At 38.8% G+C, this 23,974-nt stretch overlaps 1 protein-coding gene across 1 annotated transcript in view; it reads left to right on the forward strand.

Moving 5' to 3' along the window:
- The first annotated feature begins 358 nt into the window (after positions 1–358).
- The window catches only part of GALNT17 (polypeptide N-acetylgalactosaminyltransferase 17), a 431,961-nt gene continuing 408,345 nt past the window's right edge, over positions 359–23,974 (forward strand). The window contains exon 1 of the mRNA XM_075195011.1: positions 359–1,869. Coding sequence (XP_075051112.1) covers positions 1,632–1,869 — 238 coding nt within the window. The 5' untranslated portion in view covers positions 359–1,631. The remainder of the gene's footprint in view (positions 1,870–23,974) is intronic.

The raw sequence follows: 23,974 nt of genomic DNA on the forward strand, positions 1-23,974 counted from the left end.
AAAAATTGGTCTTATTTTATGGCTAGAGCAGGAGCAGATAGTTGCATTCCTTATTTTCTTTGACCCAATACCATTCATTAAAAAATGCTTAAATTGCCAAGCTTGCATAATGACCACTGTATGTGATATTACATGAGGATATACACAATGTTAAATTCAGGTTTACAGTATATTAAAATGTATACTCTATTGATATATTTGTTATTTGTATTGTTTATGTAATCAGCACTGTGTATTTATTCTTTGAGGCTGTAATTCCCTGGTCTTGCTGAAGAATGATCACTCAAATTGTTTAAACAGGACAGTAAAGCCTTGTTCTGGGCACTGAATGTATCCAGCTGCAGATCCATAAATCCAGACCACATTTTCCTTGCAGCCTTTCTGTAGGCATGTAAACTGGGATTCAGGCAGCACACGGGAGGATGTCTCTGCACAGAAATAACCAGCTAAGAGAAATGGGAGCACGGGAGATAGCAGCTTCTTCCAGTACCAGCAGAAAGCTTCCCCAGCATCAGGAGAATCAAGGCACCACTATCACCATCACCTGAGACTCTGCTCTGCTTCCTATGGACTGCACACTGGCAGGGAGAGCTGCTGCTGGAGCCTGACAAGAGTGGGATGTGATGTGAAGAGAAGACCGTTGTTGTGCTCAGGTTGAAATCAGGAGTTCAAGGAAGTGCGGTCAGCAAGCTTTGCCGCATTGTCAATTTCCCCTGCAATATTCTCTTCCCACATTCACACTTGTCGTTTTGTGTTGTGATGAAGACTGCTGCTGACATATATGCCTGATTGTCACCCCTGGTTAGTTACTATGTGTCCTCTGCAAATATATTGCAGCAAAGGATTCTTCATATGTAAGAACACTTGTGATTATTATCATTATTATTAACTGCTACTTTTGCCTTGCTGCAGCCAATGAGAAACTTTACAGGATAATATAATTTTAAGACTCTTGTGATGTGTGTGGCTTTTTTTTTTGCTTCTATCTACGTTGACAATATTTAATTGGAATTCAAATGTTCTGCTTAAAATGTGTCTATTCATCTACAATGCTGCTGTATAGTACTTAATGTTACTGAAGTTCAATCGTGTTTGGACAGCTTCTCCCTTGGAACTTGTAAGTAAATAATTTAAATCTCTGGACATTTGCTAGACTCAGACATTCACAATTAAGATACATATGGTACGGTGTCAACATATCCCAATGGAATACTGATTGTTCCGTCCATCATCCGGATATATTACATAGAATAGAAAACTATCGTTGCCTCATTGTGCTTGCAGTGAAGTTCCAGATTGCTACCCAGTTTGTAAACTTTCATTGTACTGCATTCTGGACATGCTGAGGATACAGATGGTCCTCTACAAATGTTTTTACAGGCACCAGCTCTTGCTCAGTGCACGTTGATTGGCTGGGCAGATTTGGATTCAAGATCTGAAGTCAGTTCACTCTATCAGATGTTGTTCTTCCCACTGTTAATCTCAGTAGTGTTGGGAAGTTTTTGCTGTCATCAGTCACACTGATTCTGAATATTTCTACTTGGAATTTAGGATTTTATTTTTGATTTTTACAGGGATGTTTACCTGTTTCCAAAACAATTTAGACTGAAGATTCAAAATTGTGGAGGTTGATGGCTTCTCTGAGAAGAGTTAAAATCTTGTTGGTGTTGAACCTGATTGCTGTTGCTGGATTTGTTCTCTTTTTGGCTAAGTGTAGACCAATTACTGTGAAAGGTGGTGAATCCTTCCATGAGATCCATCCAAGGGCAGAGGTGACAAACCTGTCCACCCATGGGGTCAGCCCTATCCAGGAGGCAGTGCTGAAAAGGCTCTCCCTTTTAGAGGACATAGTCTACAGACAGCTCAATGGTAGGACTGAATGGCAATATAAATACAATACACATGCACAAATTTAAATGTTATGTATTGCATATTGTGTAACCAGCCAGAAACTGTGTATTGAATATCATAATGACACATTTCACATTCAGAGTGTATCATTGCTGAAAAATGGTAGTCATCTCATATCAAATGTATTCTTCACAGAAATCAATTCTTAGCATTATTATGGTGAAATAACTGTACAATATACAAGATACCTCAAACCTTACCAGCTATCTGATTTTAAGGAAGAACAGAGATGCCATTGGACTTGGGCCTAATATCAGAGATGCACAGTATTCACAGTTTAAATGTTGTATTGTAGCAATATTTCATATATTTTTTTAATGATAGTGTTTATTCTGCCATGAGCTTCCCCATTTATAATCCTTGCTCTATGACATTTCCTGGTGCTTCTAACTTCAGTCATCCACAACCTTAATGAAACTACATTGGGGTTCTTATGATAATAGAATAGAATTGTAGAATAGAATTATCAGTTGACATAACACTATGTAATAACATTCTTATCCACAGTCCAGTAGTTTAAATATCATTTTATGATGGGCTAATTAAAAAACAGTATTGTGAGTGTTACTTTGTCTTGTTGTCTCTAAATTGTAACCATTTAAAGCCAATGAGAATATTTGCAGAGAGTAATTACGTTTCTGTTTGGAGAAATCCCAAGTCTCTGTAGTACCAGATAAATTGCTTTTACCTAAATCTTCCCAGGAAGAATACACTGCAGGTATAGTTAGTATGTTATCATGTAATACTCATATTTGGTTCTTCATAAACTCAATATATAAAGTATTGTAAACAATAATATATTGCCATTATATGCCAAAAAGGATGTGATTGCTATAGTTTACAAAGTCTTTTTTTGCTTGTTCTCTGGCCCTAATTGCATGCATATATTCATGTTGCTATGTCTGCATGTTCTGGAATTAACCCTGTGAGGATAAGTGCACTATTCCAATTGCCTATAATTACTGCATTACTCTATTTTTACTTGTTTCTCCATACCTGATGATGCTGTTAAATAGATTCAGGGGTATATTTACTAAACGGCGGGTTTGGAAAAGTGAAGATGTTGCCTATAGCAACCAATCAGATTCTAGCTTTCATTTATTTAGTGCATCCTACAAAATGACAGCTAGAATCTGATTGGTTGCTATAGGCAACATCTCCACTTTTACAAACTCGCCGTTTAGTAAATCTAGCCCTCAGTCTGAATCATCCAGTTTTACAGCATATTTAAAGGCTAGAGACTCCACAGTTTTAAAAGAAGATAACCAGCATCCGCATTGTATTTGTGCATGTATAAATCAATATATTCAAGTATCTCTTATTTTTATGAGAGGATGTAATTCACTTTTTTAAAACTTACCCAATATTATTTTAAAAGGGCAAATTTAAGAGCAATCTTTGAGCAGTGTTTGAATAAAATACAAATACTTTTGTCTATAAATTACAGAGGACAATATTGTATCCTTCTTGGGCAAAAATCATTCTTTAATTGAATTCTTAACCTGTGATACAAACATGAAGCAGGTAATTATAGAAGTGGTGCTGTAACCCATAGCAACAAATCAGATCCTGATTCTCATTCTTTTAGTACTGTATACAAAATGAAAGTATATTTCTGATTGGTTGTTACGGATGACATCACTTCTTTCATCTTTTCTTTTGTTTATTGTCATATGGACCAGGTTTATCACTTAAAGTGTCCCCTCTACATGAACAGCAATTGCAGGTTTGTTCTCGATCTCCTATATTGAAATAGTGTTGTTTTTAGCTGTGTGTTTTCTTTCTTTGTGGTTGTAATAAACAGGCATTCAGGGAAATTATAAGATGCACTAACATAAATACTGCAGATATAATTTATGCAAACTGCACCACAGGTTGATGTGAAGAAAAAATACTGTTCCCAATAGCAACAAATCTGAAGTTTACTTTCATTTTCTAAACTACACTAGGAAAATGACAGCTAGAATATGGTTGCTATATAAAACACCAAATTGTCTTCAATATTAGCTTTTATAAATGATTCCCTCTGTAAATCTTTATTCATTACTTCCTGGATATATTTTATATCCTTCCATACTATGTGCTACTGTAGAACAATGGTAAAATGCAACCATGAAAATTTTGGTGCACGTCTGTAAATTAGGAATGGGTGCAGAGTTTTAATGAAGTGGTTAAGGAAAGCAAACAGATAATACTAACTAATAATAAATGGTGGTACTTATTGGTCTAGGCTTTTCACCAATCAGTTATAAAATTAATGAGAAGAAAAATAAATGGATCCTGGTTTGGTTTTCCTGTAAATGAAATCAACTTCTTTTTACTACTAGGTGAGCTGTCTTTTTTGATGCATGCTTCATGATGCATGGATGTGTATTTAGATCTTAATGTTGATGGTCAAAACCGATCGATCACTGCACTGCTCAGTTCCAGCCCTGGAATAATCAATGCATTCATCCATGTTCCTGCCTTTTCTCTGTCTAACTCTAATTAATATATAAGTATGTGATTGTCAAGGTGTAATTGAAAACACAATGTTCTGTAACTTTTTTTTATCATTCTGTATCAGTTGTGAATGAAGACCATTATATTTTAAATATTTGGGGAAATTCTAGTATCAGTCCTCTTCCATTGCACCTAATTTTTACTGTGTGTGCTCATTCCCTGTTGATCCATTGCCATTTTAGTTCTCCCCATGTTTGGGTCACCTAGGACATGCAGATGTTTTTCTGGTAGATATCATGAAGAGTGAACATCTGCATAAACTATACATCTGCATAAACTAATCTAGTCTGAGTACATTAACAAGTTGGACAGAAGAGCACATTAAATAGACTCTTACCCACTGCAAATATCACCTCTTGTTAGGGTCAACATTTATGCATTTGCTTTCACTATTGACTTATACATCTGTTTTTCCAGGACTGAAGCCCAAACTCACATTTTAGAATGTCTGTGCATATGCATATAGTGTATGTACAATGTGGTGTTAATTAATTTAGTTAGTTCTTCTTTAAAATATGGTGAAAAATTAACTTACCCATACCTCCCAACTTGTAGGTGTCTTTAATTGTGACAGCGCTTACCACCACGCTACAAGTGGATATGGGGAGTGCCATGTCCAACAAGGCAAGTGCCCAGTGGTTCCAAAGAACTGGGGTCACTCCCAGTCCTTTAACCTCACCTTCAATGAACACCTCCCGAATGTCCTGTAATTGGGACAAAATTAGAGATGAGCGCACTCGTATTTCCTGAATCCGAGCCCACCCTAACGTTGCCGATCCGAGTCGGATCCAAGACAGATCCGGGTATTGGCGCCAAATGAAAACTTGAAAGCGAGGCTCCGAGTCATAATCCCGTTGTCGGATCTCGCGATACTCGGAACCTATAAATTCCCCGCTAGTCGCCATCTTCACTCGGGCATTGATCAGGGTAAAGGGAGGGTGTGTTAGGTGGTCCTCTGTTCTGGTAGATCTCGTGCTGTGCTGTTTAGTTCTGTGCTGTGCTGTGCTGTGCTGTGCTGTGCTGTGCTATGCTGTGCTGTGCTGTGCTGTGCTGTGTTCTGTTCTGCAGTATCAGTCCAGTGGTGCTGTGTGCTGTGCTCTGTTAATTTTTAGTTCAGTGGTGCTGCTGGGTCCTGTGCTGTGTCCTGTTCAGTCCAGTCGTGCTGTGTCCTGTGGTCTGTGCATCTAAGGGCATAGTTATTTCCCCATTATTCCCAAGTGTTTAAATTTTTTTTAAAAAAGTTATAAAAAAAAATACAAAAAAATAATTTTATTTTTTTTTAATTACAACAAAATTTGCCAAACCAATCCTGCAGTATAAGCCCATTGGTACTGCAATATTACCAAGTTCACACATTCAGCAGTAAAAGTCCAGTGGTACTGCTGCAATATTACAGAGTTCACACATTCTGCAGTATCAGTCCAGTGGTGCTGTGTGCTGTGCTCTGTCAATTTTGAGTTCAGTGGTGCTGCTGGGTCCTGTGTGCTGTGTCCTGTTCAGTCCAGTGGTCCTGTGTCCCGTGCTCTGTTCTTCTAAGGGCATAGTTATTTCCCTAATATTCCCAAGTGTTTAAAAAATTAAAAAAAAGTTAATAAAAAAAATATACAAAAAACTAATTACATTTTTTTTTAATTACAACAAAATTTGCCAAACCAATCCTGCAGTATAAACCCATTGGTACTGCAATATTACCAAGTTCACACATTCAGCAGTAAAAGTCCAGTGGTACTGCTGCAATATTACAAAGTTCACACATTCTGCAGTATCAGTCCAGTGGTGCTGTGTGCTGTGCTCTGTCAATTTTGAGTTCAGTGGTGCTGCTGGGTCCTGTGTGCTGTGTCCTGTTCAGTCCAGTGGTCCTGTGTCCCGTGCTCTGTGCTTCTAAGGGCATAGTTATTTCCCCAATATTCCCAAGTGTTTAAAAATTTTAAAAAAAATTAATAAAAAAAAAATACAAAAAACTAATTAATTTTTTTTTTAATTACAACAAAATTTGCCAAACCAATCCATTGGTACTACAATATTACCAAGTTCACACATTCTGCAGTATCTTGTGCTACATATAATGGAGAGCAAAAATTTGGAGGATAAAGTAGGGAAAGATCAAGACCCACTTCCTCCTAATGCTGAAGCTGCTGCCACTAGTCATGACATAGACAATGAAATGCCATCAACGTCGTCTGGCAAGCCCGATGCCCAATCTCCTAGTACAGGGCATGTAAAATCCAAAAAGCCCAAGTTCTCAAAAAAAAGCAAAAAGAGAAACTTAAAATCATCTGAGGAGAAACGTAAAGTTGGCAATATGCCATTTACGACACGTAGTGGCAAGGAACAGCTTAGACCCTGACCCGTGTTCATGACTAGTGGTCCATCTTCACCCAAGGATCTTAGCCTTTGGGATTTAGAGGGTTTATGGAGGTATTGTGTCCCCGGTAATAAAATTAGTACCGGGGCCACCTAAATACACAGTCCAGATTTTTTTTTTTGGAAATTCAGAGCCGTGGAGGGTTTTTTATTAATTATATTGTGGTGACCACTCCTCTACGCAGTCCAGGTACATTTTTTGGTGCGATTAAGACCAGTTGATGGTTTTCTTATTATATTGTGGTGACCCACTCCTCTTCGCAGTCCAGATACATTTATTGGTGCGAATCATACAAGTTCAGGGTTTTTAAATTATATTGTGGTGACCCACTCCTCTACGCAGTCCAGGTACATTTTTTGGTGCGATTAAGACCAGTTGATGGTTTTCTTATTATATTGTGGGGACCACTCCACTACGCAGTCCAGAAAGATACCTCGTTGCAACGTTTTGGACTAATAACTATATTGTGAGCTGTTCAGAATACACTGTAAATTAGTGGAAATGCTTGTTAATGAATGTTATTGAGGTTAATAATAGCAAAGGAGTGGAAATAAGCCCAAAAACTTGATTTTTGAACTTTTTATGCTTTTTTCAAAAAAAATCCGAATCCAAAACCTTAAATCCGAACCAAAACCTTTCGGCAGGTGTTTTGCGAAACAAATCCGAACCCAAAACATCACGAAAATCCGAATCCAAAACACAAAACACGAGACACCAAAAGTCGCCGGTGCACATCCCTAGACAAAATGTACTGATCCGCAGGATGGCAGAACAATCCCCTCAAATCAAGATTGTCCCACCTTAATTTGGGTCTGTTGGGAGTATAACTTACGAATGATATGTTGAAAACCTTTAAACCTCTGCAGACATATGAGGGCTTTCAATGTAATCTATTAAAACACATTTATATCCATAGTTGGCAACATTTTAAAAATCACGTGTGCTAATATCTCGGTGAATCTTGAAGCACTACAATCCTCATAATGTTAGTTTAAATGAATTCATGAATTTAATTATAATTTATTTTAAACACTCTTCGAGGAATATTCAATTAGCTTCTGGGATCGCGGCTACACACATGGAGTGCAGTTACGATACCGCCACATCACCCTAAAGGGTGCGAAGGAATATCTGCAGTGTAGCGGTATCAGGAAGGAAGCGCCCGCGAGTAGCCGCGTGCCCTGAAGCTAATTGAATATGTACCTTCATCTTCAATAAATATTGACTCATAAATCCTAAAGAATAAGAATAGATGATAAGAGTGAAATCTAACATGCAGAAAGGGAGATTTTAGCATGCAGTCTGGTAATATTAAAGAATATTGGGATATTTCCAAGGACAGTAATTTCCAAGGACAAATCAACATCTGGGACTGTCCCTGCAAATAAGGAATACTTGCCAACATGCATAACTTCCAACATTCTAAATGGGAAATTCAGGACAAAAATAGCCACGTCCCTTGTCGGCCCAGCCCAACTATGACTATTTGGTGCGTGACCATAATCATTTCCTGCATGCCACGTTTCCATACCTACTGACAGGACTGTACTGGGGAAATTTAGATTTTTGGTACATACTCTATCCACTAAAATGAGGATGCATAGGAGATCATTATACAAAAAGACAGCGCCCATAGACCTCTAATAAGATATAATTAGACAACACAAATGGCAGAGAAAAGACACAATCAATATTTAAAAATGATTTAACATCAACTACATGTAAATCGCATTTGTAAATTGAATTGTATCATACAATTGATACAAAGATTAAAACATATATATCAGAGTTTAGAAACCATGAATATGTAATTGTAAATAGACATTGTATGGAAATCTAATATAACTTGCTGTGCCTAAAATATCAGACATAGGTGCAGTCCTCTTTAAGCAACCATGGCATTAATTAAGCCAGTTCAGAATCCTGTCACCAGGGCCGGATTAATCATAGTGCTAACTGGGCTACAGCCAAGGGGCCTCGGGCATCCAGGGGGCCCTTGAAAGTGCTTAGCAGCATTATTGATCGGTCGGGGGGCGGGGACATCCCCGGCGCGATCAATGCTGCTGAGCACTTTCACTGCGGTCCTTCCCGGCGCGCTGTAGTCTCCTTACTGAGGAGATCTCTTGAGTCTCACTCTCACGAGATCGCCTCAGTAAAGAGCGTACAGCGTGCCGGGGAAGGACTGCAATGCCACAAGAAGGAGGTAAGTGCCTTGGTGGCGGCTCGGATCATCGGGGGAGGGCGGCTTGGATCACGGGGGGGGGGCCCTCACGGAGAATGGAGGCCCCCTTAGCCCATGGGCCTCCATTCCCTTAATCCGGCCCTGCCTGTCACCAAACATATTTTTGTGTAAAGTAACAACAAATTCCCAAAAGCAGAGGCAACTCTCCCCTTTATAACACCTACCCATTTGATTGGATTCTTGCATAGAAATATAAGTGATAAGGTCCTCTATAGATAATCACACTCCTTTTAGGAGATAGATGTAGGTGGCCTCCTATTCGCTTCTCTGTATATCTTTACTGGTCTGAATATGGATAAAATCCATTTCGGCAAACAGAAGGTCTACAAATAAGTGTACATAGTTCAAGGCATTTCTAAGCAAGTCATTTAAACACCGGCTTTCAATATTTGTTTGCTGCTAGCGAGTTTCGTTTAGAAAGAACATTTTCAAAGCAGTAATATTCTTGGCATGAAAATCATATGCTGAATTTCCTACCTATTGTGCAATATTATATGTATAGTTTCTCAGACATTTATCAATGAAAACTAAGAATATTGATTTATAGCTTACATAAAATTGTAACTTTTGCGTAGATGCAGAAACACACCCATTTACTTACGTTTCTGAATAATATATATCTTAAGACGAACACAGTTTTAAATCATGCATGTAGATGCATCAAAACAGAATATACACCATGCCTAAGGTATGTGTATATAAAAATCAGACACATTTCAAACGGTCATGGTTGACTTGCGTGTGCATGCCCTTGTTGTACCAAAGTTACATGTGAAGACCCTCGATCGGCTTCTACATGCTCAAGGGGCCGCAAGTTCAAGATGCATGCAACTCAAAATATGGACGCGAGTTGTACACATGTGCATGGTGTAAATAATTCCAACTCTAAATCAGGCCTTTAGAGTTATTTTGCAACACCCAGGTCGCCATACTAAGATGCTTAACAAGGGCAGTTGTGGTTTTTCCCACTGGAAATGTTTACTTTAAATTGCCTTTTTCCTTATTATTTACACTCCTGATGCACCTGAATTAGTATAATCAGTGACATGACTTTACACTATCAATTCCCTTTATTCCACCCTAACAATAACATACCTATATCTAATCAAGAATTGACACTTGTGTGGATTGAAACTGGTGACAGCATTTATTCATTACACAAGTTAACCCGTGCATGATACTCATGCATTCTAGTCAAATCAAGCTACTTAAGGTGTTAAAAAGGTTCTTGTCATGCATTTGGGCCATAGCCCAGGCCTCAACCACCAACCACTCCCCACTGTCACCCCCGGCAACCACCAACCACTCCCAACTGTCACTTCTCCTTCAAGAAATATATATATATTTTTTTAAAATCTTTATAAACACTTTTAACAATTAACAAATTAAATTAACAAATCAAAAACATCTTAGTATACCAAATTTCAGCCCTTTCTGAATTTTTTTTCCCACACACACACTAAGAATTTAGTAGGTCAGTGTATAACTCCGCCCAGCAGGTGGTGCTGCAGCTTGGTTTTATTTTTTACACACACACACACACACACACACACACACACACACACACACACACACACACAGACAGACAGACTAACACACGCCACTAGACATTTATATATTAGATAATAACTTGCATTGTAACATGGTTTGTCCAGGAGACAATTTACTCCTTTCTTGCCTTACTTTCCTTAGTGAATCAGATCCAGTTACTTGAAATGCCATAAACAATTTATAACTTATTTTTCTGTCACAGCTAACAGTCCCAAATGTGTGGCGGACTGTCTTTAACCTCCTCAATGAATTCCCCCAAGTTTCTCTATCTACTTGAGAGGTTAGCCACACCATCATCCCATCTGTACCTTGCCCTTGAATACACCTTTTCTGTAACCATTAGCCCCTCACGACCTTGACCTTGAATCTCCTGTCCCATTCCACCAGTCTCCCTTACCAACAAGGGGGTAATCCACTTAAACCAACATCCTCTGGGACCACCGGCTGCTTTTCTATTTCATCCTGAAAACATGAAAATATTTACTAAGCGATTGTTCGACAAACTGGACAAACCGATGATTTGCAGTGGTTTGCTGTAATTATTTTTAAAGGGCATTTTTACCAATGACAAAGCCCATCGCATTTCAACTTTAATAAAATTGCTGTTTCAAGAAAAAAAGGCGTCAAACCACAGAGTAAAACTACCGCCACTTAGTAAATATATCCAAATATGTTTAGGTTAATGCACTTCATCTGCGTTTAAAAGGCAGCCTTGTTACGGACATATTTACCGATCAGTGAAGTGTAACTCTAACCTAATCCACACTTTAATGACATTTAGTATGCCTTAAACACTTCCTTGTTATCATCTCCAACCATAACACTATAGTGTTGGGGTTGGGAAACTCAACCCATAATTGGTCCTTCTTCATCTCACGTATAAACTCCCTCTTGGGCACCACTCCCATATAATTTCCTCCTGAATAGATTAAAAGCACATTTGGTGCCTACTACAAACTTACACTACATCATTCCATTTCATAACCAGTATGCTTCACCATCTGTCTACCACCTCACCTCTTATCAGTCATAACTACATTCCAATCTGATATAACTGCTGCCCGATGTGCCCTGAACTAGAATTGAAACAGAATATAGCAGCAAATAACCCCTTTCAAATATAAACATACAGACAATAATATGTGCTACCCATGTTAACATACTAACTTAAATGTGGGTTATTGCTGACCCAATTCAAAAAGAATGTGTCCCATATTCCCCTCCTGTATACGCAGCTTAGATATATTGGGGCTGAAACAGAGTTGCCCTCAATTGCGCTTCAAATGTCATACGTATCATCAACATTTATTTATATAGCGCCAGCAAATTCCGTAGCGCTTTACAATTAGGAACAAACATTAATAAGACAATACTGGGTAATACATACAGACAGAGAGGTAAGAGAACCCTGCTCGAAAGCTTACAATCTATAGGACAATGGGAGTTAGGAACACAAGGGCATGTGCTACATCATAGTGCACAATGGACCAGCCAGACTGCAAAGGTAAAAGTACTGAGTGGGCTATGTGTGTTGCAATGTTGGTCAGAAGGTTGTTGTCTTGCGTTAGCAGTGTAGAGGATGGTAATAGGGTAATCTAGGGAAATTAAGATGATGGTTGAGGAATATCATAACCTTGTCTGAGTGGGCAGCACAGTGGACTAGTGGCTAGCACTTCTGCTTCACACCACTGGGGTCATGAATTCAATTCCCGATCATGGCCTTATCTGTGAGGAGTTTGTATGTTCTCCCTGTGTTTGCGTGGGTTTCCTCCGGGTGCTCCGGTTTCCTCCCACACTTCAAAAACATACTAGTAGGTTAATTGGCTGTTATCAAATTGACCCTAGTCTCTCTCTCAGTCTGTGTGTGTATGTTAAGGAATTTAGACTGTAAGCTCCAATGGGGCAGGGACTGATGTGAATGAGTTCTCTGTAGAGCGCTGCGGAATCAGTGGCGCTATATAAATAAATGATGATGATGATGATGATACGTATAGGATATATGTAACATAGTAACATAGTAACATAGTTGATGAGGTTGAAAAAAGACACCAGTCCATCAAGTTCAACCTATTTCGGATCTCCTGCGATCCTGCACTTATATTTGAAATTAATCCAGAGTAAGCAACCGCCAATCTGTTTCAATTTTGAAAATCCCCCCAGACTCAATATTGCAATCCAATTTTTACCCTATATCCACTACTATCCTTTATTTTAAATTAACGGTCGTATCCCTGGATACACCTTTCGGCTAAAAATTTGTCTAACCCTTTCTTAAACATATCTATTGAATCTGCCATCACAACCTTCCCTGGCAATGAATTCCATATCTTGACTGCCCTTACTGTAAAGAACCCCTTCCTTTGCTGGTTGTGAAATTTCCTCTCCTCTAACCTTAGGGGATGACCACGTGTCCTGTGTATGGTCCTTGGGGTAAAAAGTTCCCATGAAAGCTCTGTAGGTCTGCACCAGTAGCATTTGTGCCCGGTTTACACAAGGCATATATCACATACACATATGTCCATGTTTATAACCATTTGTTTTATTTGCAAGATACGTATACATGTAAAAATGTTAATCATTAGTAAGAATTCAAAAGAAAATGAAACATTTGAGAAACATAAAAAATTAAACAAAATTAGCTTAAACACACACACAAAAGTATATCAATGTGCGATGAAGAAAGCATCTGTCAGCGTCAAAGGAGTATTTGCAAACAGCTGGAGACTGTTATTATCATCATCTGCTATATGCACCTTCCTTTGTCCACCCGCCAATAGCTTAGACAGGTGGTTATCTGTCTGTGTCCTGGTCTGGATCCACAAATACATCCGGCACTCGGCGTATATTAGAATGACCCTTCACTTCCTTATCTTGCCCCTCCAGGCGCAAGCCGATATAAGTACCAGAATCACGGTTATTTCTTTTGTGACAAAACTTTACAAAATGTGAGATTGGCATCACGAGTTGCCAGAATAAAAACATGAACAGCAGATAGTATGTCCAAGAGCAACTTGTGTGCCATGGAGTTCTAGGGTTTTCAAATGTTTAGATTAGATTTGAGTGATATGATAAAAATTCTCTCAGATAGCAAAACGGGGGATCTCATTATCTGGAAAATAAAATGCTATTAAAGTCAAATAAGATCTTCACTTTTTTTAAGGCAAAGTAGAAAGACATAGAGAGCAACATAAAGATAATTATGGCATACCCAGAGTAGGATACTACAATTATGAAATAGGTAAAATCCTACATCATGGAAACCCCTTGATTTCAGATGCCAGAATAATACCAGTAGGGGGAAGATGATTGACTTTTTTCAGCCATGGCAAGAAACCATCTCACATATGTGGGTACTAAATAACAAAAAAGAGGGGTACTGTAAATTGTGAGTCACCCAGCAAAAAGTTTCCTTGCTACTCCCTGACATATAAAATATTTTTTTTAGAAAAGGGCCTGGGTGTGGTGGTGTCAGTAGGTCAGCTTTATGATACAAATGTACTTAAATCCTTCGAACAGTTGGTTGGGGAATTCTCTGTACCCAGAACAATGTTTTATTCTTACCTTCAGTTACGACACGCCCTAAACACACAATTTAAAGGGGAGACTTTGGTGTTTGGGGTGGATCCACTGAGGAAACAATTACAGGCCTTGGGTTATAGAGGTCTGATCTCTCGAATGTATTCATGTCTTCTGTATGAATCCACTGCAGATGATTTGGATGGTTTGAGGAATCAGTGGGAAATAGATATTGGCCCTTTATCAGACAAGGAGTGGGAAATGGTTACAGACAGTACTAAAGGTTATACTTCATCATTAAAATTTCAACAAATACAGGCGTTTATCTTACACAGGGCCTACTTTACCCCTATTAGATTGGCAAAAATTCGCCCGGATGCTACCCCTAACTGTCCGAAATGCAATTCGATCAATGCTAACTTTTGGCACCTTCTATGGGAGTGTTCATGTATACAAATCTTCTGGCGAAGGATCAGGAGATGTATTCAGGTTACTGGAATTGAAGTGTCTCTTGTCTCTTTGGACTCCGATTGAAGGGTAAAGTTAATAAACTGACAAAAATGTACATTTCACAGTTATTGATGTTGGCTAAGGTCTGTATAGCGAGGCTGTGGTTGGCCCCGACGAGTCCCACGGTTAAAAACTGGAAGGCACTGGTCAATACCACCATAAGGCACGAGAGATTTGTTTATACTAGCAGACAGGCTCTGAAGGAATTTGAGAATATATGGTACAGATGGTTAGAGTCTCCATTCTATCCTATGTCATCTAGTACAGATGCTCTATCTACTTAAATGTATGGCTACCGCAGTTCTTATAATAAGTATCTGAGTCCATGTAATAAACCCTGCATGTGTAACATACTTATGTATAAGCATTTACGATGTATGATCCTGAATGAATATAGCACATTTATTATTATTATGCTTTAATGTTATCTTGTAAATTCCGTCATTTAATTCCGATATGTATTCTTTTCTTTTTGTTGTTTAGTATGTTTATATCTTAAAAAATTTCAATAAAAATACTGGATTTAAAAAAAAAGAAAAGGGCCTAAGGGGTGACAAATTTGAGATTTTGGATGAATTTCAAGAGCATGACTAAGAGATATACCTCTAAAATTCTAAAACTCGATGGGAGATTCAAGAGGGTCACCAACCACAGACCAGGCTACTCAATTAATAAAAAGTTTCAAATAGAGTCCAAACCTTCAATCATCAACATTCTCAGGAGATGTCATTATCTAGCAGTGGTGAGCAAATGGTTTTGAACAGACAGGTGTTCAGACAGATATCAGAAAAGTAGAATATATACCAGATCTGTCTGATGGTACAAAGTTTGGGTGTAGTACGACTTTACGATGCTGTAGACACCGACAGTGTTTACAGCTACATAATTATTATGATACTGAACACAGCGACATGTAAAAAATACCTATTTAGCTGTAAACAGACACAGGTCAGATCCGATGTACAAGAAAAGGCAGAAAGAACTGGTCCCCATAGCAAAATTTCAATGGGGCACCAAAGACAACGGTCTCAACCTTCCTCAACCATTTAGACAAAAGGGCTTGTTCATCCTAATAGATATCACTTACCAACTTGTGCAGTGATTCTGCCAGGACAGCACAACACTGGCTCTTTCCTCCATTTAAAAATATGCAGGCTGCTCCTGCCTCAAGTCCCACACATACAGGCCCGGCGCTCCCATTAGGCAAGGTTAGGCACTTGCCTAGGGCGCCGGGCTCTGGAGGGCGCCACAAGAATGTAAATTACTTTAAAATTGTGCGGCGACCGCTGACCATACCTGTCACGGCCGCCGCACAGCATTCAGATGCACGGGGGAGGGGGGAGAGGCTATTGCTCACCACCGCCGCCTCTCTGCTCCGTCTCCTCCCCTCCACTCACTAGTGTCAGTGAGTGGAGGGGAGGAGACGGAGCAGAGAGGCGGCGGTGGTGTGACAAGGTAAGGAGAGATGGGGTGAGGGGGGAGGAGGGCGCCGATTTTTGCGGGGGGGGAGGCGGCGCCGATTTTTTTCAAAATGCCTAGGGCGCCATGGACCCTAGTACCGGCCCTGCACACATAACAGTTTCAAAATAGCACAAGCATTAGACACTTTTCATATATCAGGGCACTATATCTGGAGCTGTGACTGATGAAAGAAGCAGTGTCCTGAATAATAAGCAAAGTGCCCGATTTTCATACTAAATTGAAAGTGTGGCGCAAGGAACAGGAGCAGTTGGTTTGAGCAAATAATAAATATAGTTCCTAGCTCAGCAAACAGTAACTATATGAGCAGGGCCATAATAGTGTACAGTGCAAGTATAATATTCTACAGGATCATGATCCAGAGGGCTTTCCATTAGTTACCTAATACACAGTATACAGCATAATGGCTATAACCTTAAGATTCAGAGATGGGTCATTTAAAACTCCTAAGCAACAGTAATGAAAATATGTTTGCATTGTTTAATAAATTGTCTTTAAGGTTATTGAAATTGCTGAATATTTGCACAAGTTTTATTATTGAGTAAGTCAAGTAATATGAGAAACACAATATTAATAATTAAATTAGCAACTTACTAAAATGCTGAGCTTATTTTCAAAAAGACCAGAGTTGTAAAGACAGAAAAATAAGGCAAACATTTCCTTTCTAATATTACAGGTTTAAAACCACTGTTTATTAGTATCAAATGGTTTTAAAAAATAAATATATATCTCCACATCCATCAGGTCTATTGTGGCAAAATACTAAAATCAAATAACAAGAAAGTGATAACATAAAGAAACTGTGTGCTCTATTTAAATATTATTCAAGAAACCCTTCAGTGGAGACCGACTGTCAGTTATGGAGAGTTGGGAGTCCAATTATATTAATAACCTTTCAAATCTATATATAAAACTATAGTATATATCAGTCTCAATAAACTCTAACAGACCTGAGTCATTAAGTAGAGCAAAGCATAAAAAAGATTAACTTTGAATCTGGGCAAAACCAGGTTGCATTGGAGGGGGAGGTAAATTTAAAATGTGGGAACAGATTTATAGTTGGGATAGGGCATATCCTAGATCAACTTTAAATTGCAGTGTAAAAATAAAGTTGTCAAGTATCAATGACAATTGTCTCTTCCAATCACCTCATCCCACTCCAGAATCCAAGATTCCTCGCTTGCTGTCCCCCTCCTCTGGATCGACCTCCCATGCTCTATCCGACTATCCCCTAATCTGTGATCCTTCAAACGGGTACTTAAAATTCACCTGTTATTCCAAGCCTACCAGTCATCCACCTAACCCTCTCTCCATGCTTGCTCTCCTCAACTGCCTCCCTCTTGCCCTTTTACCCTATTTATGAGGTCAGACACTGATGTTGGACGAGAAGGCCTGGGTCGCAATCTTCATTCCAGTTCATCTCAAAGTTGTTCGATGTTGATGTGATCAGGGCTCTGTGTGGACCAGTCAAGTTCTTCCATACCGAACTCATCAAACTATGTCTTTGTAGTCCTTGCTTTCTGCACTGGGGCACAGTCATGTTGAAATAGAAAAGGGCCTTCCCCAAAATGTTGCCACAAAGTTGGAAGCATAGCATTGTCCAAAATGATTTGTATGCTGAAGCATTAAGATTGGCCTTCACTGAAGATAGGGGGCCTAGCCCAAACCCTGAAAAACAGACCCATTCCATTATCCCTCCTCCACCAAACTTCACATTTGGCACAATGCAGTCAGGCTGGTAACGTTCTTCTGGCATCCGCCAAACCTAGGCTTGCCCATCTGACTGCCAAACAGAGAAGCATCACTCCACAGAACACATTTCCACTGGTTCACAGTCCAGTGTTGGTGTGCTTTACGCCACTCCATCCGACTCTTGGCATTGGTCTTGGTGATGTGAGGCTTGCATGCAGCTGCTCATCCATGGAAATCTATTCCATTAAGATTCAGTTTTTTTGCTTACATTAATGCCAGTGGAAGTTCGGTACTCTTCAGCTATGGAGTGAACAGAGCGTTGGTGACCTTACAGACCATGCGCCTTAGTAGTTGTTGACCCCGCTCTGTGATTTTATTTGGTCTTTCGCTTTGTGGCTGAGTTGCTGTTGTTCTATAATATCACTTACAGTTGACCGTGTAATATCCAGCCGGGATGAAATTTTATGAACCGTCTTATTGCAAAGGTGGCATCCTATCACAATACCATGCTTGAAGTCACTGATCTCTTCAGTACGACCCATTTTGTATCACAAATGTTTGCAAATGGAGACTGCATGGCTAGGTGCTTGATTTTATATACCTCTGACAACAGGTCTGATTGAAACACCTCAATTCAATAATTAACATGTGGGGCCAAATACTTTTGTCCATATAGTGTAGAAATATATGTTTTTGCTATTTGAATTTATGAGTCTATGTGCATATGGTTTAGGAAAGAACTGTATAGTCATATTTATTATATGTCCCTCCATACTACAGCAGTTTATTATCTAAGACACAAGTGTAGATGTTTTTCTTTAAGACGATCTCTGAATCAAAAAAGGGGGGAAAGTATATCTTCTGGATCTACACCTACATAGTCTAAACATGCTCCATAGGAAATAGAGGAATATGTAGCCATCACTTGACCTCTACAGCTACCAGGTGACACTTTAGGAGACCAGCTAGGAATCATGACTATTGGTTCTTGGGGCAATAGGTATATTATTGAACTCTTTGTGAAAGCAAAAATAACAATAAACTTACTCATTTACAATGTAGTCCTTTAGTCATCCTGGGTGAACTTTTGTAATTCACCTTCTAAATGTCTTGCCTGCTTAATGTCAGGCGCCTGTCCTTCGGCATAGCGCCTCTGGTTGCCTAGCAACCAGACGCATCACTTCCGCCCTCGTTTGGCCGCCCAGCTACAAGTTTAGTAAGCATTCCCGTTGCTAGGCAACGGGACGCTACAGGAGGATAGCGCTAAGGCGCTAGTATATGACAAGCGCTACGGCGCTAGTATTATGACAAGTCTTCAGGCACTAGGCTCATTGGCTATCAGTACTATTTAAGCCTCTCTGGACCCCACCTCCTGTGCCAGAGTTTCAGGTCTTTTCTGTCCTCCAGTGTTTCCTGTGTTCCAGTTATTACTTGTCTCCTGACCTTTTGCCTGTATCCTGATATTAGCCGTATTGCCTGTGACCCTTGTGACCCGGATTGCCTTGACTACCCTGTTGGATCTCCCTTTTGTACCACGCTGCCAGAACTCTACCAACCTGGCTTGACTCACTACTCCTTTGGATTTTCCTCGTGTACCTGCACTGCCCGCACTGTTACCGAACCGGCCTGTCTGGCAATTCCTTTCGTGCCTCGCTATCTGACTCGTGGAAGGACCGCGACCTGCGTGTTTCCTGCAGCTGAGTCCATACCTCCTTGCGGGGATCCCTGGTGAACACCAGGGGCATGTTAGACTCCGCACCTTCCTTCGAGTAGTGCCAACAATAGCAGGTACGCTATACTTAGTCGTGACACTTAAAAAGTAGTTAAAAAATTTAAAATATCAGTTAATTATTTCAACCCATGTTACAAGAAATAGTCAGTGCTTGGTCCAGGAGCACAGAAACATCATCTCTGAAATCACATCTCTGCAGTGGGTGGGAGTACGCTCAACATAAGCTTTGCTCTAATGTTCTGTATGTACACTACTTGCAATTCAATAATGAAATCATATATAAATAAAAGCTTATACTGTACCACATAAATAAGCTCTGTTTCAGAACAGATATACCTGCTTTATATTATTATTTCTCCAAGTATCCCAGGAGACTTGCTCTTCAGTATCTTTCATGCAATCTTTGCACATGGATTTGGTATATTGCTTTTGTTAAGTTCAATAGAGTTCTTTTATAAAACTTGACTAGCTCTAGTTTTTCAGAAAAGTGTAGTTAGAAATAAATTTCATACCTCGGAAATCCCCAACAGTTCATAAATATTTTAATTTTGCAATGGTTTTAATGCTAGATTTTATTTAGTTCGAACATGATTTGAGAATTAAATTTACTATTTAGTACTTTTATCATGACTAAATCATATCCAAGTATCCAAAGAATTGTTTGAAAATGTTTGAACTTTTTCTCATTAAAAAATCACAAGGGAATATTCCAAACATAATTAAAGCAATTCAAATTTTGTTCATATAAATTTAAAAATGTATATTGTTATCTGAATGTACTGAATCAATTTTTGCTCCAATACAGAACAAACAACTTTGATCTGGTCAATGATCATTGACCATTTTGGTACACATATCTGTGACCCCAGCATTTTATTAATTTCCCTTTAATGATATTTGTAATACATTTAGTTGGTTTAAGAATATTAATATGTGTAACTTATTTATTTTATTGGCCCTACTCTACACTGCTGAAAACACATTTCATCTTAGGTGTCTCTACTCACTTTATTATTGTCTAATCCAACCCCTAATGTTTATGTATGTTCAAATAACTAGTTGCCTAAAAGCACAGTACATCTTTTAGTGACCAGTACTGCCAAAGTGATTTCCCTATCCATGGTTCTGAAAGTTGATTTGGAGTTCAGCCAAATGCTATTGTTTTCTATATTGTTTTAGATACATTTAGAGTTGGATAGATTTGAGCTCCAAATGTATTCAGAAAAAGGCTTTTGCAAAAAAAATGGGAAGTTACATAGGTATGTATAGTCGAATGTATCTCAAGATACAATTGTTTATTTTTACGCCTAAGGGTAGCGTAGAGTCTGAAAGCCACATTACCCTATTTTTAAACACTGTAATGCAATGCAGTGTCACATACACTATTTTTTTCTTGACCATTATTCATACTTGCCTACTCTCCCAGAATGTCTGAGAGACTCCGAACGACCAGGACATTCTCCCACATTTTCCCACATCCCGCATTTGCCCATGATGCAATCCCCTTGGAATCGCATAATTTTGGCCAGTCCTCCATGGTAAAATGATGCGATTGTGTCACAGGGAGTGGGGCCAAAATAACGCAATTCATCGAACCCCGCCCCTGCTCGCCCATCTCTCACCCAGATCTCCCGCAGACCAACTTTAAAAAGTTAGTAAGTATGCTGTTATTAGTAAATGTGAATGCAACATGAATTGTTTACCCCTTTCAAAATCAAGTGGTAATGGTCAATACATAGTCTAGAAGTAACTAGATATTATTTTTTCAAATGGAAGGCTTCTAGGACCCTCCTCAATTTTTCTGGCTGCATAAATAACAAGGAGTTGAATTCTGTTGAAAACGTTCCCTATCCCATGTTGATAATTTTTGATTTGTTACTATTCTGGATATAATCATCTTTAAATCTGTCCCAATTCCCCTCTGTGTCTTAAATACTTTAGATATTATTTAAAATAGCAATTGGTATGGGCTGAAGGTCATGTGAAATCATGATCTCTTATGATTATTCTGAGCCAAGATTGTATTGAAAACTGTAACCCTTCTTCTACATTTGAGATGATGGTAATTTGTAATGATGTCACAGAACATTTCTCAGAAGAACAGCGAGCACTCTCTTGCCAGTACTTTGGATGTTCAAAGTCTCATTGATTGACTCTTTACACTTGCACAGAAGATGACTAGCTTCATGCAGACATGTACAATGGTGATAATAAAAGAAACTATAAAGCTGTGACACATAGTAAATGCAACATGTTTGTTTATATGTTGTCTGATCAGATATCAGTTTAATGTGCAGTTGTGAGTGGGTGAAAGGGATACTTTAAGATACAACTTCAACAAAAAAATGACTATAAATATATACATGTATTTCATTATCTTGCTTAAGCTAAAAACAACCAGTGCATAATTTATATATCAATGCCCTAGCACTGCAGCATTTCTCCAGACATGAATTTCTCAACGATGAATTTCTGGGAACTTTTCAGCACACTTCAAAAAAGATACATGACCTCACCAGCAAATGTTTTTTTTTTTTACATTCATGACCCGACTTGCCAGTTAAAGCGTGCACAGTGGTACTGAATGCCCTGACCTTGGGCTTTCAGTTCCATTTGTATATTAAAAAAAACGTGAAACATTATATAACAAATATTTAAAAATAATATTTTGCTGCTTTTCCAGTTTGAAAAAATGCTTTATATAAGTAGCATTTTTTCATTCAATATACCCTGATTAAGGGAATGGAGGCCCCTGGGCTAAGGGGGCTCCCATTCCCCCATGAGCCCCCCCCCAAGCGCAGCGGAAGGACAACAGTGACAGGCTCAGCAGCATTGATCGGGCCCGATCAATAATGCTGCTGAGCTCTGTCAAGGGCCCCCTGGATGCCCAAGGCCCCTGGGCTGTAGCCCAGTTAGACCTCGGGTAATTCAGCCCTGCCTGCATCATGAGATGCCAATAGAGAAAGCAAGATTGCAGCAGTACATCATGTACTATAGCAGTCTTCATCCTGCTTTGCATGGGTACACTTTCGCCAGAGAAACCCAGCAAATTTATTCAGCCATGGGGACTGCCACTGACGATAACATGGTGGTAGCCCTTGATAAATAGGGAAAAGCTCCATTTACATTGAAAACACTATTTTTTGTCGGAGATAGGGCTTTTCCTTGCTTAATAAATAGAGCCCTAGGTTTTTGACACAGGCATATGATTAGTTGTCCGGAATGCTTAGAACTAATGTTTTAGAATTGAGAATAAATCCAGCTATAGGGTATAACTTTGCACCTAGATAAAACATGCTGAAATACGAGGGGAAAGGGGGAAGGAAAATACAGCCTTATTTTGCAAGTAGCAGACAAATACTGGGTAGCTTTATTTTTATATTACAATTTAGAGCTGAAGTAGGATGCGCCCCCCCCTGACTCTTAAATCTGTCTTGCACATCTTAAGTTTACCACCCCCTGCACCAAGGAGCAAAAGTGTACCTTCTAACTGCTTTTTCTCCTAACTAAATTAGGCCCTACATGTTTTTTTGTGATTTGGAGCAACATGTCCAAACATACAAAATTTTATTTACAAGTAATGTCTGCAATTTCTTACACTGCTCCAGGCATTAAATGGTTTAGCAGTGCTCCTCATAGGAATTCTAGGAGGAGGCAGCTTGTGGTTATGTTATTGTGTATTATAGGATCATCAAGCAAGAGTAATTAATTCCTTTATTGTTTCTGGAGAAAAAGAGCTGGTCGAATGTTGAAACAAACAGTGGCAAAAATGTAATTAGTTATATGAATAAACTGAATTAAACAGGGAATCGATAATATACTAAAAACCCATCTTGAAGACATGTTGACAATCATTTGCCTTTGTATGGTAAGAGGATTGCAGATGGTATCATTACTAACCACTCATTGGAGCTCAAGACATATGCTGTGCTCAGTTCTTGGGCCATTTTTATAAATGAAATAAATTTAATGTTGGAGGGGCTGCAAATGGCTGAATAAACAGCAAAAAGTAAACCGTTTCTGAACAATATAACTAATAAAAAAACACACAAAAAAGTAAACCGTATCTGCACTTACTCAAAAACGTTGTTCACTCCCTATTTCTTTATATAACATAAGCTTTATAACTTTAGTTGCATAAGACATTTATGTGCAGTTACTTCATTGGGCGTTTTTAAAAATTTGCATGAAGTAACAATGAATAGAATAAGCCACTCATGGCTATTTTCTATTTATGTTTTAATAAGGTACGGTCAGAAATATAGCTCTGGTGATTTTGAAAAACTGAACACAATAGGGAACACATCAAAAAATTATAATATAAAAAAAGTATTTTGCTTTTTTATTTTCTATTTTCATCTCAAGAGTTTGATTTATGACACTTAAAAACTTCAGCACATTGAGATTTATAGATCCGTCCTGTAGTTTCTCTATCTTCCAAAGCAGCATAATCCTTTTCTTTGCTCCCCTTATT

The sequence above is a fragment of the Mixophyes fleayi genome, chromosome 2 (genome assembly GCF_038048845.1).
Source record: "Mixophyes fleayi isolate aMixFle1 chromosome 2, aMixFle1.hap1, whole genome shotgun sequence".
NCBI lineage: Eukaryota > Metazoa > Chordata > Amphibia > Anura > Limnodynastidae > Mixophyes > Mixophyes fleayi.